The sequence below is a fragment of the Crocodylus siamensis genome, chromosome 7, assembly GCF_052110815.1.
Source record: "Crocodylus siamensis isolate JL-2025a chromosome 7, ASM5211081v1, whole genome shotgun sequence".
NCBI classification, from domain to species: domain Eukaryota; kingdom Metazoa; phylum Chordata; order Crocodylia; family Crocodylidae; genus Crocodylus; species Crocodylus siamensis.
Genome location: NC_143401.1, coordinates 63,047,514 through 63,064,308, shown reverse-complemented (window position 1 = coordinate 63,064,308; position 16,795 = coordinate 63,047,514). Strand labels below are relative to the sequence as shown.

Here is a 16,795-nt window from a genome sequence, read left to right as displayed (position 1 = left end):
GATGTTCTTTTGAGATGGGTATTTTGAGGTTGGAGGATGGCAGTTTAGTGGGAATATTTGCTACGTCTGGTGACAGATGATCCTTGAAGAAGAGTTTGGCCCAGGTGCCATTTAAAATACAGAAGTCAGATACACAAATTGTCTAAGTAGATCAAAATTTGAATCTTGTGTATGCTGGAAAAAGTGTGTGTGTGTATGTGTGTATATATATATGTATATAAGTTTTCAAGAAGCATATAATTCATACTTTTTAGCACAGATTTGGAAGAGGGATTTCCTTAGGGAATGTGGGAGGGAGGGTCATTCTTTCAGGCTTATTAAATTCTGGATCTTTACGTGCAGGTGGGGCTCAGGATTAGATACAGTATAGACTTTGGGGTATACAAGAAGTTTTTTTTATTATAAAAAGTTTCAGTGGCATATTATGGCCAAACTTAAATCTGTAGTTTGTCAATGAGGCTGCAGCATTCCAATTTTTCCTCCCTACAAGTTCCTTTTCTTTTTTTTTTTGGTCATCACATTGGCAGTGAATATAAATCAGTATTTTTGGTGTAGCATCTACAGAAGATATTTATGAAAAACTAGGAAGCCATTTTTAAAAATCAGCTTGTAAGGTTTTGGAATTTACCTGAATGTGAACTCCATTAACTGAAGGCCCTTTTGTCTATGTACCTTAATGCAGCATTTCTCAACCTGTGGGTCATGACCCAAAAGTGGATTACAATATAACTGGATTCTTCTTTAGAGGAGAAAAACATAGGAAACCATAGCTTTTCTCCTGCAGGCTAGCAGAGTTCCAGCCTGCAAGGGCTGCTGCCCCCCACTCCCCTCCCACCCCACCGTGCACACACACCCCACCCTGCCCCACACGCTGTGGGTGCGGGACAGCAGTTCAGGAGTGAGGGGCACTGGGTCGGGACTGGCCATTGGTGTTTACAAATGGGTCCTGCTACAAACAAGGTTGAGAACTGCTGCCTTAATGTGCTGATATGGTTTACTATGTAATTTGGGGCTTGATAACCAGTACTTACAAAGGATTCCTCAACTGGAAGAGGAAGCATTATATTGTTAAATTAATAGCTGGAGAAGGTGTGGAAAATTGGGCTTAACTTATTTATTTATTTATTTATTTTAATGCGGTAGTACTGTAGATATCCCAAACACAGAATTTTTACTGAGAATACAAACAAGTTAATATAATAAGAGCAGTAATACAAGCAAGTGGAGGAAATGCAAGAAATTCATTGATTTCACAATTGCCCTGTGGTCAACTGGGGACAGTAGAAGACGTGCTAATAGGCAAATATGTAAGTCTTATGACATATTTGGCTGATTGTTTGTGGAAATCTTTGGATTCTTTATCTAATGGTTATACAAAATATATGTGAATTTTGTTTAAACGCACACATAAATCCAATATATTGTAATTTTTCACTCAAAAACTGTCATTGGATCTTAGTGTTGTAATGGGGACCATTAGAATCTCTCATTTTTATCCATAATTTCAGATTATTTTAAAAATCTTTTAAAGTAATGATCGCAGTATTATAGCTCATGAAACTAAGAAGTGATTCCTGGAGTACAGTAAACCAAAGAGGCAAGGTTTTAGAATAAGTATTGTCAATTATTTGTTCTAGAGCATCATAAGTGTGCGTGGTGCTTCACAAAGCACACCTGTCCTGACTGTCTACCTTTTTGCTAGCATTACTGCTGGGACAATTTATGGGGTTTTTATTTTTTACAAATATTGTACAAGTTTTCACACCTAAGACATGAATTTGAGAAAATTTAAATACTGTTGTCTTATTATTTGTTTATTTTTATTCAAAAGTTGTGCAGGGTGGCAGTTAGTCATCTGAAATACTGTCTTGTTCATCTATGCATAAATATTTAGGAACAGTCGGCATGGATTCACCAAGGGTGAGTCATGCCTGACCAACCTGATTGCCTTCTATGATGAGATAACTGGCTCTGTGGATGCAGGGAGAGCAGTGGAGGTGATATGCCTTGACTTTAGCAAAGATTTTGATATGGTCTCCCACATATTCCTGCAAGCAAACTAAGGAAGTACAGGTTGGATGAATGGACTGACTGTAAGGTGGATAGAAAACTGGCTGGATCACCAGATTTAGAGGGTAGTACTCAATCGCTTGATGCCAGATGACACCCAGTAATAAAGTGGAGTGCCCCAGGGGTTAGTCCTGGGGCTAGTTTTATTCTACATCTTCATCAATGACCGAGAAGATGGCATAGAGTGCATCCTCAGGAAGTTTGCAGATGACACCAAGCTGGGGGGAATGGTAGATAGGCTGGAAGGTAGGGGTAGGATTCAGAGACCTAGACGAATTGGAGGATCAGCCCAAAATAAATGTCATGAGGTTCTATAAGAACAAGTGCAAAGTCCTGCACTTAGAACAGAAGAATCCCATGTACCACTGCAGGCTGGGGATCAATCGGCTAAGCAGCTCTGCAGAAAAGGACCTTGGGATTACAGTGGACAATAAGCTGAGTATGAGCCAACAGCATGCCTTTGTTGCAACGAAGGCAAGTGGCATACTGAGCTGCATTAGTAGGAACATTGCCAGCAAATTGAGGAAAGTGATTTTCCCGCTTTATTTGGCACTGGTGAGACCACATCTGGAGTACTGTGTCCAGTTTCGGGTCCTCCACTGCAGGAAGGATGTGGACATATTGAAGAGAGTCAAGCAGAGGACAATCAAAATGGTTAGGGGAATGGGGCACATTAACTCGTGAGGAAAGCCTGAGGGAGCTAGGCTTATTTAGTCTGGAGGAGACTGAGAGAGGATTTAATAGCAGTCTTGAACTACCTGAAGGATGGTTCCAAAAAGAGTGGAGCTAGACTATTTTCAGTGGTGGCAGATGACACAATAAGGAACAATGGTCTCAAGTTGCAGTAAGGGAAGTTTATGTTAGATATTAGGAAAAACTCGCTCACTAGGAAGGTAGTAAGACATTGGAATAGGTTACCTAGAGAGGTGTTGGAATCTGAGTCCTTGGAGGTTTTCAAGGCCTGGCTAGACAAAGCCTTGGGTGGGATGATCTAGTTGGGGATGGTCTTGCTTTGAGCAGCAGGTTGGACTACATGCCTCCTGAGATCCTTTCCAATCCTAATGTTTATGACTCTGTATTTCTGTGAAAACCACACGCAATGAAAAATTAAGTGTGTTTATTGAAAGAAGGGAAAGGATACTAAATTTGTCTTAACATTGGATTCTATACTGTATGCTTCAAGATTGCATCTGCCTTACTCATCTTTAAAACAGGAATGTTGAGAGAGTAAATTGGGCTGACTGTGTTTAAGTGGGGGAAATAGATGGAAGAAGGGGTTCTGAAGTTAAAGGACTTAAAATGTCCATGTTTTGAAAAGATCAGCAAAATTATGGTAGTGTTAGAATGATTTTGTCACTGTGATGGCCCAGGAATTAATAGGTTAGTATTTCTGAGGGTGATACCTTTTATTGGACCAACCTCAGAATTGGGATAATTAGACAAGCTTTAAAATGCAAGACATTCTTTGTCAATCAGATACGAGAATGTCTTTCTCTAAAAAGCTCATCTGACTCTACTTCAACTATGCAGTTGGTCCAGTAAAAGATATCACCCTAAGAAATCCCTGCCTCTAGTAATATTATGTCTCTCTTATGCCTAACGCACATGTGGCAAGACTTTCAGCTGTGGCATTTTAAACTGAAATGTATTTAAAAATGTGTAACTGTTTTTAATGTGCTTTGAAGAAATATATCAAGTACATCCTAGAAAATGGATCAGAAAATATTAATGATCCAAATCCTTTTAAACATAGTATTCAATAAGGCATTTGTCATGTTTTTTTCAGTTATACATTTCCATCAATATTATAAAGAACTTCATCTGTAGGTGGAAAGCTGAGGCTCTGAAGTGAGTCAAATATCCGTATTTAGGAGTAGAATAATATGTAAGTTTAATCTAACTGATCCTTGTCCATTTTCACCCAAAAGTACCAAACTGTACTATAAATGTAGAGAACAAAATTGGACACCCCACTGCATAAAAAAACCCTTTTGAATCCTGATTCAGACCAGTGCATGAGTTCTGCAAAAATCCATTTCTTGTATCCTGTCCCTGTCAGTTTTAGCTTCTCATTTCTTGGGTTCTTAATACCTGAAAGAAGAGCAGAAGCAGGCATTCCTAATGTACTGAAAACATGAACTTCAGCTATCCATGAATGCAGCAAAACCCCATATCTCGCACCTGGATCCAGCTGGACTACAGCAGTATTTATCCCAGCCCCCAAAGCTATATAATCCAAACAGAAAACAAGTATAACCATTCCTGTTTCACACAGCCAGCACTTAAGGTCTGTTGCATCTTGTTGCTTTATGGTGCCAAGCCACTAATTGTGCAGTCAAAACACCTTCCCTTCTACAACAGCAAAACCTATGCTTTGACACATCCTGTGCAAGCCATAAGAAAAACACTTATTTGGCACCTGGATGTTGCTGGATCAGGCCTGTTCTATTGCCTAAGTGTAGAAATCAAATGTTGGTGCTTCATCCTAGCACGTGCATGCTTGATAAATCCACATGTGCACCTGGATGGAGCAGTTTAAGCCTTTTTTTCTCCCACTTAAGTTCTTCATTTGTGTGGACAAGTTGTGTGATCATACTTTTGTGTGTACTCTTCCAGTGCTACTGGGCCAGTGTACCAGTATAGGGATTTTTCTCTGGAAGTAGTTGAATGTGTTTTGTTATTTAGATTACAGTATGGGGGAGAGGAGGAAGGCAAAGGGGAAAAGGGACCAACACTTGCCAAGAGTAAGTAGGATTCCTTTTCCAGACAGGATTTTTTATTTTTATGGGACAACTGAAATTGGATGATGGCTCTTGAAAATTGGTAAAACCAAGGAATTGGAAGTGGTGTTCAGCCAGGATTTGGTTGGGTTTGCACTGTTTGGTTAAGTAGAAAGATACTCATTCTCTACCCAGCTAGTGAAATAGGAAAGATGGGAACTAAGTAAAGCTGGATCTGCAGGATTTTGGGACAGGTGCCATTTTGGTGTCTTTGTTGTCTTGGATGTATCTTATTGAGATGCTTGGGGCTTGCACCCTGGGAGCAGCTAGTCTTGTTCTTTCTTCAAGCAGTGTCTATTTGGGTGATTACTGTCAGAACTGGTCCAGTTCAGTAGAATTAAGATGGCATCTGGTTTGGAAGCACCCTGTAACCAGGATGTGTGTCATGTCCGCTTTTTAGCTCTAGGGGTGAGACTGGGGTGCAGTACTATGTTCCTGACCAGAGTTGCACTGCGCTGGGGGCAGGGGCTGCCAGACTTTCCTTTGGTGGGGCAGTAGGTCCTCCCTGCTTCCCACACAGTGGGTAGAGTTGGAGGAAGCTGGGCCTGTGGGTGTTGACCTTCCCACCGCAGGAGCAAAGCTTGTGCTTGTGTATGTGTGCACCCTAGGGCTTCAGCTCCCCCCAGATCACTGGAACGTGAAGGGTTTGCTTCCTAGCAGTGCTTGTTGCCTGGTTTTCCTGACGGAGACTTAAGGAGTAAACAGACAGGAGTGTAAAGCCAGCCGGGGATGCCCAGGCAAAGCGGGGGCGTGTGATGAGGACCGTGGGGGCAGCGGAGATCGTGGTCCGTGGCCGGTTTCCAGGGGCAAGGCGGGCACACGTGAAGTGCTGCGCCTCGCCTGAAAGCCCGGGCTGTGAGCGGCAGGGTCTGCCCCCCCCGCCGCGGGCTGGGGCTCGGCTCGGCTCGGCTCGGCTGCGCCGGCCCCGGAGCGGCCCCCCCGGTGCCAGAGGCAGAGGGAAAGTGCATGTGCTACGGCATCCTGCAGACGCCCCTTTCTGCCGTGCCCCCTCCCCCTCGGTGAGTGTGTGCCTCTCTCCAGTCTTAGCCTGACGCAGGCAGATCGAAATCACCTTTCACGCCCCAGCCTTCAGCGGAGTGGCGCCGCTGGGCTTCCCTTTCGGATTATGCCTCTAATCCTCCTCCCGTAGCCGAGCGCGAGCGCGGCCAAGTCGGCGCGGCGCAGGCTGCCGGCTGGAGGCTGGGGGCCGGGGGCGTGCTTCAGGGGCGAGTGGCATTTGCCGGCCGCAGGTCGATCCGGAGCGATCAGCAAAGTTGGCCGAAGTGGGAGGCAGCGGCCACTTGGGGGAAAGTTGCCGGGAGCGCAGCGGACGAGCCAGGCTCCGAGGCAGGAGCCGCCGGGCCGAGGAGGAGCATGGGCACTTTGCGGGATTTACAGTACGCGCTGCAGGAGAAGATCGAGGAGCTGAGGCAGCGGGATGCTCTCATCGACGAGCTGGAGCTGGAGTTGGATCAGAAGGACGAGCTGATCCAGAAGCTGCAGAACGAGCTGGACAAGTACCGCTCCGTGATCCGGCCCGCCACGCAGCAGGCGCAGCAGCAGGGCTCCGGCACCTTGCAGGGCGAGCAGCGGACCAAGCGGCAGGCGATCTCCGCCGAGCCCACCGCCTTTGACATCCAGGACCTCAGCCATGTCACCCTTCCCTTCTATCCCAAGAGCCCACAGTAAGCAGGGGTTAAGCGTTGTGTGCATCTGGCATCCTGTCTTTGGTCCCTGAGTGGTCTGTATTGTCTGTCCATCCACTTGTCCAGGCGAGTCCCCGCACCTCCTGCTTGCCGTGTCTGTTCTCCTGCCCGCGGGTGAGCCCGCGGTTTGCGCTGCGGGCCGCTCCGGGGGCTGCCCTGTCTGTCTCGTGCCCTGTGTGTTTCCGCATTGCTGCTGCCTCCTGCGTCCCGAGCCTTTCCTCGCGCTCCCTGTCCCGGCGCGGCGGGGTCGGTCTGTGCGCTCCCGCGCGGCCGCGGCTCGGGGTGCCCCAGGGTCGCGGAGCGGGGGCAGGGGGAGCCGGCCGGAGCTGCTGCTCCCTGCCCGCTTGCACACACCGTCCTCCGGGCCTCACAGCTCAGCCTCGAGCCTGCGGGAAGAGCCCGGCGCGCTTTGAAACAATGGGCGAGCGGAGCCCCGCGGCGCCGTGCCCAGGGAGCGCGGCGGCAGCTTGTTTCCTCGCCGGCTGCTCCGTCTCCCACCCGCCATCCCTTGTGTGCGTAGCTGAGCGCTGTCATCTGGCAGCTGACACCTTGCGGCCGCCCTCCTGCGTCCCCGGGCGGAAAAAACATCTTCTCTTTGGCGCCTCGGGCAGCCTCAGCCTCGTGCCCTTCCCGGCCGGGGTGCGGAGCCGCTCCCGGGGGAGGAAAAGCCGGCGGCCGGGCTGGCGTGTCCAGCCAGCAGGGCCCGCGGCTCCTGCCCCGGCTCCACACCGCCTCGGGAAAATCACTTGGGTTTTTTGGGCGAACACCTGATGAGGGACGAGGCCTTCTCTACTCCAGCAAGTTTGGAGAGAGTGTGGGGAAGGCAGACCCCGCCAGGTGTGCGGACAGTAGCCCTGGAGCCCTGTCATTAGGTTTTATGGAGAGCTCTGGAGTAATAGGCATCAGGCGATTGATTGTAGTAGGAGGGAGAATGAGGCGGCAAGAGTGGGGTGAGCAAGGATCAGTCTACACAGGATAGAGCTTGTCTTCAGACTCCCTCCCTTCAGACTGCTGGAAGTCATCCACAGCTTGGCAGGCAGGGCGATGTGGAGTGGCAGGGGAGGTAGGGCTGAGGAGCCACCGGCAGCTGTGGGGATTTCCTTCTTGGCTGAAGTTCGGTTCAACTAGGGACCAGCTCAGAGGGAAGATCTCGAGGCTGGAAACCGGTGCCGTGTTTTCCTCGCATTCAAGGCCTAAGCAACACACTTTCTCCCACAGTTGTTGTGTCTCCCCTCCCCCCCCCCCCCCCCCCCCCCCCCCCCCCCCCGCAGCTGGGAACTTTTCAGAGGGTAAAAGCCCTGCACCACTATCTTTCTGCAACTATATGTTGTTTGTCCCCAGAAGAAAGGGTGAAGGGAAAGTTTGTAAGAAATCTCTTTTTTTAACGCGTTTAAATAAGTCTGCCCTGGTTTTACACTTCCCATCAAAGACTATGCAAACTGATATGGCTTTCTCCATTAAAACACAAAGAATATCACATCCCCCACACAGTACTTAATTATCTCTATAGCTACCCAATAAATCTTGATGTATTTGGTTCAATCATCATGAAAAAGCTTGTATACTGTTTAGTTCACTACTTACATCAAAACACATCAGGAGCAGCTTCATTTCTTATCAGCATGATGATCTCAGAACCAGTCAGTTTGAAAATAAATGCATTTTGTGTTGAGTGTAAGTGTTTTACAGCTGAACATGCAGACTTAGGATATTCTTCATACCGTAAGTAAGAAGCGGTGTGGGTGAGTAAAATCTCCTAGCTGAAGTGCCATTTGCTAGCAATAAACATAATTGTATACCCTTTTTCTTCTAGATTCAGATCAGTGCCTGCCTAATGTTCTTTTTAATTATTTTGTGTGTCCAAACACATTTGTTTCATCTAGAGTCGTCAAATTTGTCTGATTAAGAGTTAAGGCTTGGGATCCCTTGCTTGGGAGATGGCTTATTGCTGCTCAAACTAGTCATACATAGGCTGGAAGGCGAGAAGGGACCTCATTAAGTCAAATCTGATGTTTATGGCTGACATTTTCCTAGCGGTATTAGCGATTGGCGGAAGGAGGGGAGGGATTTTTTTTTCATAACTTGGTTTGTTAAGCCGCTTCTTGTAGTAGCTCTTTTTTTCTTGCAGGCATGTGAAACAGGGCAGTCCTTGTAGCTTGTCATGACACGTGGTCAGGGCCTTCCTTTTGGTCTGCATGGGCTTTTCTGTTGAAAAGCTTTTGAAGACTGACTTACCCCCATGAAAAAGAAGAGTTTGCAGAGCAATCAAATGAAAATACAAGTTGCTTTCTTACTGCAGCCCAATGGAGGGACTGGAAGCTGTAGAACTGATCTGGAAATGTGCAAGGGAGTTGTAGACTCACTGAATTGATCCTTCTTGGAAAGCAGCGCCCTGGAGTAGCATTTAACAGGAACCAAAAGGAGAAATTGGGTCATTGATTATTTACCATCCCCTGCTGCAGTTCAGTCTGTCACCCACCTTCCTATAGACTCCCTGGTTTGCCATGCCTTAGATTTAAAACAGGGCTGATGCTATGAAACCCCCACATCCATTTCATATTAGTTTTAAATATGTTAATTCCAAGGCTTTCGGCAGCGTGTGAAATCATGTCAAGTTTAGTACCCATGCTTTCAGGAAAGAGAACTGAGATAGAAAGTGTTGTTCAGAGTCGGCCAAAAAAATGTCTCCCTGGTACTTAAGGATCACGTTGTATACAAGGTTACAGGCAATTCCGATGTAGTTATGAGAGTCAGCACGAAAAGATTTAATTCACTGTGTTCAGCAGCTACTGACAGGGTTTTACATAATCACATCACAACACAGTACTCTTCCAGCATCCTTCTACTGAGGGGATGCATTCAAAAGATGCACTCCTCCCTCCCCCTCTTTCGGGGCCTCTTGAGTAAGGCCAGGGTCGTGGTTTCCTAGCTGTAGATTGCCCGAGTGGCTCAGAGCCATGTCTTGAAACAGTCTGCGGTGGGCGAGGAACGTGGCTGCGGCGCGTGGCTTGGAGTGACTGCAGGACGTGAGCACCAGGGCATTGTCTGGGTTCTCGAGGTAGCCGCAGGACTGCATTTTAATCAGCTCAGACAGGGGAATGCTGCCTTCCGAGGCCGTCCGCACGTCCTGCCGTTCATTGTCTCCAGCACCGCGTGGCCGGTCCCCAGCCCCCTCTCCCTTAGCTGCGATGCCCGTGGGCTGCGGGAGTCCTTCGCGCCCTGTGCAACTTCGTCTCTCCCGGGGGCGAGGGCAGGCGCGCCGGGTGCCCCAGCGCGGCGGCACGGCCCGGCCCAGGCGCAGCGGTCTGGCTCCGGGCTGCGCGGGAGGCCGCGCTTCCTCCCGGCCGCTCTGCAACGGAGGGGCCGTGGTCTCCTAGCAACCGATGTCTTCGCTCGGCCGCCGCTCCCGGCTGCCCCCGGAGGAGCCGGAACGGCCCGTGCGCTGCGACCCGGCTCGGCTGCCCCCCGCCCCCGCCCCCGCCGGGCCTTAAGCGCCGGGCCGGCTCCCCCGCCTAGCCCCGCGTCCGCCCGGGGCGAGGAGCCCGCGCTGCCCCGCCTGCGCCTGGGGCCCGGGCCGGCGGCACTCGCTGGGCGGGCGGCGGCCCCGGGGCCCGGCGGGGTCGTGTGAGGGGAAGGCGCTCCCCCCTTCCCAGCTAGAGGAAGTTTTTCCACAGATATTTTGCCCTTTTAAGGTAAATGGCTGGGGCTCAGATGTGATGAGCAGCCTGCTCCAGCAGCCAGGAAAGCAGCAGGGCCAGCACGCCCCGGCCCAGGTCCTGGCCCTGGCCGCCTGCAAACGTGGGCTCGGCTTTGGACCCCCTGGTTGCCCCGGGAAAGGCCCCCCCCCAGGCTCCGCTGCTGGAGAAGCAGTAGGGAAAGGTGGCACGAGACCCATGGGAGACATCTGGACAGGGGGGAGGAGGAGGAGTAAAACCCTGAATCTTGGCAGCTAGTGGCAGTGCTGCCTTTTTTTTGGCTCCAGGCTGTAGTGTCCCACCCAAGTCTAGACAACAGATCCAGCAGCACCAAAGCAAACCTGGACCTTGTCAGAGCCCTGCTCAAGTAGAGCCGGCCCTGTACTTGCTCTGGATTCAGCTTTTTTTGCTAGTTGTTCCCCAGATTTTACAACTGTTCCCCAAATTCTGTGACCAGTCCAGATAACAGGTGTAGCTCGTTCCCCTGCAAGGTGAAAGCTGGATCCAGGACAAAGCGATCAGGGCTCATGGACAGAGATGATATCTTTTATTAGACCGACAGGATTTTTGGATAAAAACATTTCTTTAATTGCAAGCTTTCAGGCACAAACACTCTTCATCAGGCATCAGAGAAAAGATTGTAAAAGTTCTCCTGGGTAGAAATGAAAGTTTAAATTGCATAGGATTTCACAGAGGGGTGAATAGATGGAAAACCCTTCTGGGCAGCAGTCTGTAGCTGGTAAGGAGTCTCAGCTCTCCTGTAAGGCTGTGATGATGCAAATTACCTCAAACAATGGCAAGAGCAGGATCTCAGGTTTCCGGTGGTCAAAGTTGTTTCCTGCTTGAGAAAATTTCATTTAAAAATTGGCTGAAATTCAGGTGTTTCTGCCCAAAAGCTTGCAACTAAAGAATTTTTTTTGCAAAAATCTTGTTTGTCTAATAAATGATATCACTTCTATCCATGAGCCCTGTTTGCTTTTTCCTCTAGATCAATGCAGCTACAACCTAGACACTTGGGTGCAGGACAAGTCATTAGTCACATACTTCCCTATTCCACAGGTTGCTGTAGGCTCCAAGCTTTTCTGGTGAAGAAGGGAGCAGCTGTGCTGGTTTGCTACTTAGTTTGTTCAATCCAGGTATTTAGTTATTCAGATTTCGGTTCCAGATACAAATCTTGACAATGCTTTTAGGCCGAGGCATCAAGGTTTAGATTTTTCCAGTATGATAAGAATGAGCCATTACTCTTGTTCTGGACTTGTGCTAGAGATTTGGGCAATGGCTGCTAAAGTGTGATGAAATCCTCTTGTTCCTCTTTTCTAAAAGCTGACCTGTAAAAAAAAAATAAAAAAAAAAAATTATAGGATCTCTGAATTTCCTCCAAAGCTCTTTTCCAGCTATCATAATCCCTTGACATATTTGTATTTGGGCCTCCAAAGTGGCCGGTTTTCCATGCTTATTTCTCTCTCACTAGCTGTAAACATATTGATAAATAGTTGGATGATCCTAATGGTTTCTGATAGGGTCCATTTAAATATATAATTTAATCAGTATTTCCTAAGGCTATGATGGGAAAAACCAAATATTTATATGTAAAATGAATGTTTAATATAATTGCAAATATTTTGATGAAAATAAGCTCCATCTAATTAGTGTTGTTGGTGGGGTATTATTTTCTGCTTGTCTTAAATATGAAAATGCATTCTTCAGACATAGCACAAAAAGCACAGTTGATATAATAAGGGTACACGGAGGAATAAGGAAATTAATTTTAAAGGGAAGTTAATCATACAGAAAAACAGACTTTCCCATCACAAATTTCATTGTTGCACCTAAGTGCCCTGGGCAAAATGATATGAATAGTGTAGGCAAGTGCAATTATGTTTTAGATTTTTTTCCATATCAATCTGATGTTAAGAAATCAGAATGATTGTCAAAGCACTGGAAAAGTAACTGGGAGCTGCTAGGTGATTTTCTGTGGAAAGTCTTATCAGGTTTGAGAGTTCTCACAGTTAATTGATTGGTCAATATATTGCCTGTAAACTTAGCAAATTGAGTAGATTTGAAGTAAAAAATAAACTCTGGAATTTCTGCAGTGTACTGTAAATGTGTAAGATGCTTGACTAAGTTTTGAATGGATATCTAATATTTCTAGCAATTATATTTTAGTTCCTCATTCCACAAAATGCTTTTCTTTATACAGTTGTGATAATTGCATACCGTAGTGAAATTAAGAGTTAAATTCCATACATTTATCTGATAATGCTGCTTTTACCCTAACTTAACATCCTGCATTACTCTATGGCTACTATAGTGGGAGAGGGTCTTTTCCATTTTAGATTTTATAGTTTTATAGTGGATAAATACACTTTATTCAAGCAAAATATTCAATATTTTCTAGAGCCATGATTTCATAGGGATGTGACCTCACAAAACCATGTGTTCAAGGACAGTACTTACTGTGATAATGTGCATCACCCTTAGTATCCATCTCAATCTGTAAATTATGGCATTGATAAGGTTTCTAACTTGAGACTCAGAAAGGAAAAAAATGATGCTGTCACACTTAAGGAAGAAAAATGAGAATTGAGAGTTTTGCCTCTCTTGGAGTTATTGCTGTTTCCAACATGAGGGTTGAGCCTAGCGTTTTCGGTAGGCATGCTAGAAATTAGCTCTGCGTCCTCTCTGCATACTACTCTGAGTCCCATCCTCTGTTCAATTGTCTGCTCCGTTTTCTGCTCCATATTCCGTATTCTTTGCCTGATCTCCTCCTCTGCTTTCTGCTTCCTGCTTCCTGCCCTGTGCTCTCTGTCTGATCTGTTCTACTTTCTGCCCTATTGGCTGCTGAACTTCCTGTCCCCTCCCTGGTCTGCTGTGTGCCCCATGCGCAGGCTGCCCATGCTACTTGTGGCACTCATGCTGCATGTTGGCCACCCCTGCAATAGAACGTGGATTACTTACACTCTGCTAGAGATGCATATACCTGGATAATCCATCTTGAGGAAGCACAGCTGAGGTCCTTTTCAATGTCAGGCTTAGTTTTTAGACTTTGCTACTGACTGAAATACAAGTTTCTGTGTCTACATGCAAAGACACATGTGGCTTATAATAGGCTAGTATAAGTTTACCAGGAAAGCCTTGTTTTCATGTTCATGACTGCAGGGAGCAAGCACGCAATCTTTAGATCATTTGTTAATGATTAATCTTCAGGTACCCTGTTACAGCCTCTTCGTGATGCTGAAATGGTGTAGGGTTTGGCTCAATGGGGAAAGCCCCAGTGAAAGGGGATTCCATGGAGATAACTAACAAGAATAAGGACTAATGCTTAGCAGCTGCAGACCTAGTTCCTAAAAATGCAAATATACATATCTAAATAGACGTCATACTTCAGGGCACATTGGAAGGCCATTTGGTGCTATTGGTGTGGATGAATAGTGATGTTATAAAGCCATTCAGAGGACATTTTGTCTATGAGTCAATGTAATTTTTAATCTTGGAAAAGGCTATGAAGCTTCCCCGGAGGATGTTACGGTAAGAAAAAAGTATTGCTTAAATTTTACATGTTAAACAATAGATTTTAAACTGCCTTTGGTTGCTGTTGCAGAGTTGGGTTTATTCTGGGTCTAATTCCCCTTGTGGGTATAAGTAAGGTAACTTATGTAAGGTTGGCAGGGCTTGGCCCTGGACATACAATTGTAAACTAATGTTATTAGATTCATGAAGCCCAGATTCTGAGGGATAATAAAGATGCTGTGCGCACATTGTATTATATTCAAAGCTGCATGCAGACATTATCTGAGCATCATAATGCCCTGTGAAGATCTTTGTCCAGCTCGGAAACATGAGTTATAGAGAAATTAACTACCCTTTCCAAAGTCCCACAGCAAGTTCATGTTAGAGATGGGATTAGAACCCATGAACAATTTTTTGGTTCAGACGCCATGCTGAATTACAAGGTCTAATAGAAATAAAGACATCAGTTTAATTCTAAGGAAATATTTACATGAAACCTATAAACAGAATATCTCATAAGAGAGGTATAAGCCTTTGTGTTAAGTAATTATAAATAACAGCCAATCTTAAAGCCAGTCACTTTTTTTCTATAGCTGTATGACCTAAAAGGAGTTAAGTTGAATAGATGGTAATGACTGAGGAGAAAACTGGTTTTCTGAAGAAAAATAATTGGACAGATTTTGTAAGGAACTTTATTCTTCATCCTTGAAAGATTTCCTGTTTAATTTCCGCCCATTTGTTTTCCTACATCCTTGATGGCTAAAGACAATATTCCATCATTAAAAATGTGCTGTTTGGACCAAATTTAGACCTAAATTTAGGTTAAAAAGACACCTGGACAACAAACAAACAAATGAATGGAAGAAAACAAAGAGGTTTTTGAGGGGGCAGGGAGGGGTCTTTGGCTTTTCTTTCCAAGGGAATTTTTTTGTTCTTTTACAACAGTTAAGACCAAAAGAGAAACTTGCACAGCCACTATTACCAGGCAATTTGGGATGGCTGTTTTTTAATTTTCACTCTGGGAAAATAACCATTATTGTTTTCTTAAAGAGTGTTTTTCTTTCTGATTGACAACAGCTATATGCTTTTTTTTTTTAATACTGTACATTTTGTCCCTCTGGAAATCATTAAATATGGTGGGAATACAAGCATAAGCGGGCCGCATAGTCTATGTATTGGGCCCAATCCTGAGCTCATTGTAGGCAATAGGCATTTTGGTATTTACATGAGTGAGACCCAGAATAAAAACCTTATATAAAAAAATAAAATGTTTTCCTTAAGTAACTACATGGAAAAAATCTGCAAGTCATTTATATCTACAAGAGTTATGCTTAAAAACATATTTGGTTGTATAGCCTTGGGGAAAGTACAACATACACACACAAGATTTAGCTAAATCCCTTAGACAGCTAAATTGGTTCTTTGAAGGCAAATGCACACATCGTTTATGGGCCAGAGGCGTATTTTTAAGTGATTATAATAGTAATAAAATAAACCAGAAGCATTTAGAATGAAGTACTCTTTTTTTAGTTTAGAGTGTTTGCATAAAATAAATTATCTGCTGATTTATAAATGGTATCCATGCTTCAGTACCTGGGAGCCTTACAGTAATTAAAATTCATACAATACAAGTCTAAGAAAATTTATTTGAAATACAAATATTTTATTTAAAAAATAGAAACTGTAAGCCAAATTAAAAGTACGACCTATTGATTAGGAACAGATGTTGAGAACTATGCAACTCCAAAATACCACTTAAATTGCTGGTTTCTAAAATGGAAGGGGAAAGCTGTCAAACTTTAGAGGTAACATTGGCATCTAAGATTTATTTATATTACATTATGGCTTCAGTTTTACACTGCAGAAAATGATGCATTAAAAACAATGCTGTAACTGAAGAGTGGTCACAGTCATTTTAGCACGTGGCAGGGTGCTTTAATGGCATTATATCATCACCTTTGCAGTGGTGGTAATAACAAGGACTGAATTCTGTTAGTATAAAAATAATAAACTAATTCAGTTGGGCAAGTGTTTAAGTAATACAATATGAATAGGATCCCCTGAAAAAATCATTTATCATTCTTTTAATAGTAGTTAACATATAAAAATAACCATGATGGGAACATGATATAATGTTAAATTGATTGAATGTACTTTATCTTTATTACAAAATGTAATTTATGGGCCCCAGATAATCGGTTAATTCTTGGTTTAAATGGTGACATTCTTTAATGTCAGTAAGCTTATGCTGGAAGCAAAAGGTTGTGGGTGCCAGTCTCTTGAATGCTGACACTGAAGTATAATACTCATAGGAAGATGCACTATTAGAAATGTCAGAATTTCAGATACAGTGATAAACTGGTGACTTCTTGTCGTTGCATTGACTTTCTAGGGTGGAGTAAAAGACATTAGACCAATTTTTCCCTTGCTCCATCGGACACCTCATGCTATTTAGGCAAGAGAGTGTTCATTCTCTGGCCCCAGTTGGATAACTGAGAATCCCTGTGGTGTGGCAGAGTTCTTGGCTGAAGTACAATATAATCAGCTCTGACACAAATTTCCATGGTCTCCCTAGTATAGGGGGTATATTGAAAGAGTAAGATGACAGGGCAGGATGCACCTATACTTCATACATTTGCAACTGGCATATGTCCCTTGTGGGTACGTTGGCAGAGCATGTCAGATATCTTTCTCTGGCTTCCTAGACATAAATTGGAGCCCTGTTCTGGACTTATGCCAAATGCCACCCTCAACTGACTGAACTGTAAATGGATACCTCAGTGTTTAGGTTGAGGTGTCAAAGGATGTGATGGTAGTCATGTTGCTCCATTGTGTGCTGTTGGCTTCAGAAACTGACACACCTTAACAGTGATAGGCAGAAGGACTACTAAGCATGGGACTTGTCTTTTGTAGTCCTAGACTGTCGTCTCATTTGCTGAGTTCAGGAAGCTTGTTCTTGCCAGCTCCCTAACTGCCTTGCTTTAGGAAATTCATGGGGCTGATATGTCTGAGTTAGTTTTTATTACTATGAAGT

At 44.9% G+C, this 16,795-nt stretch overlaps 1 protein-coding gene across 5 annotated transcripts in view; it reads left to right on the top strand.

Annotated features, from left to right (window-relative positions):
* The window catches only part of PRKG1 (protein kinase cGMP-dependent 1), a 1,074,795-nt gene that overhangs the window by 85,280 nt on the left and 972,720 nt on the right, over window positions 1-16,795 (top strand). Inside the window, exon 1 of one of the 5 annotated variants that reach the window (XM_090058530.1) lies at window positions 1,093-5,869. The exons of 2 other annotated variants lie outside the window; for them this stretch is intronic. In XM_090058530.1, the coding sequence (XP_089914656.1) occupies window positions 5,817-5,869 (53 nt within the window). In that variant the 5' untranslated portion in view covers window positions 1,093-5,816. 2 more of the 5 variants (XM_090058528.1, XM_090058531.1) reach the window with 2 other exon arrangements.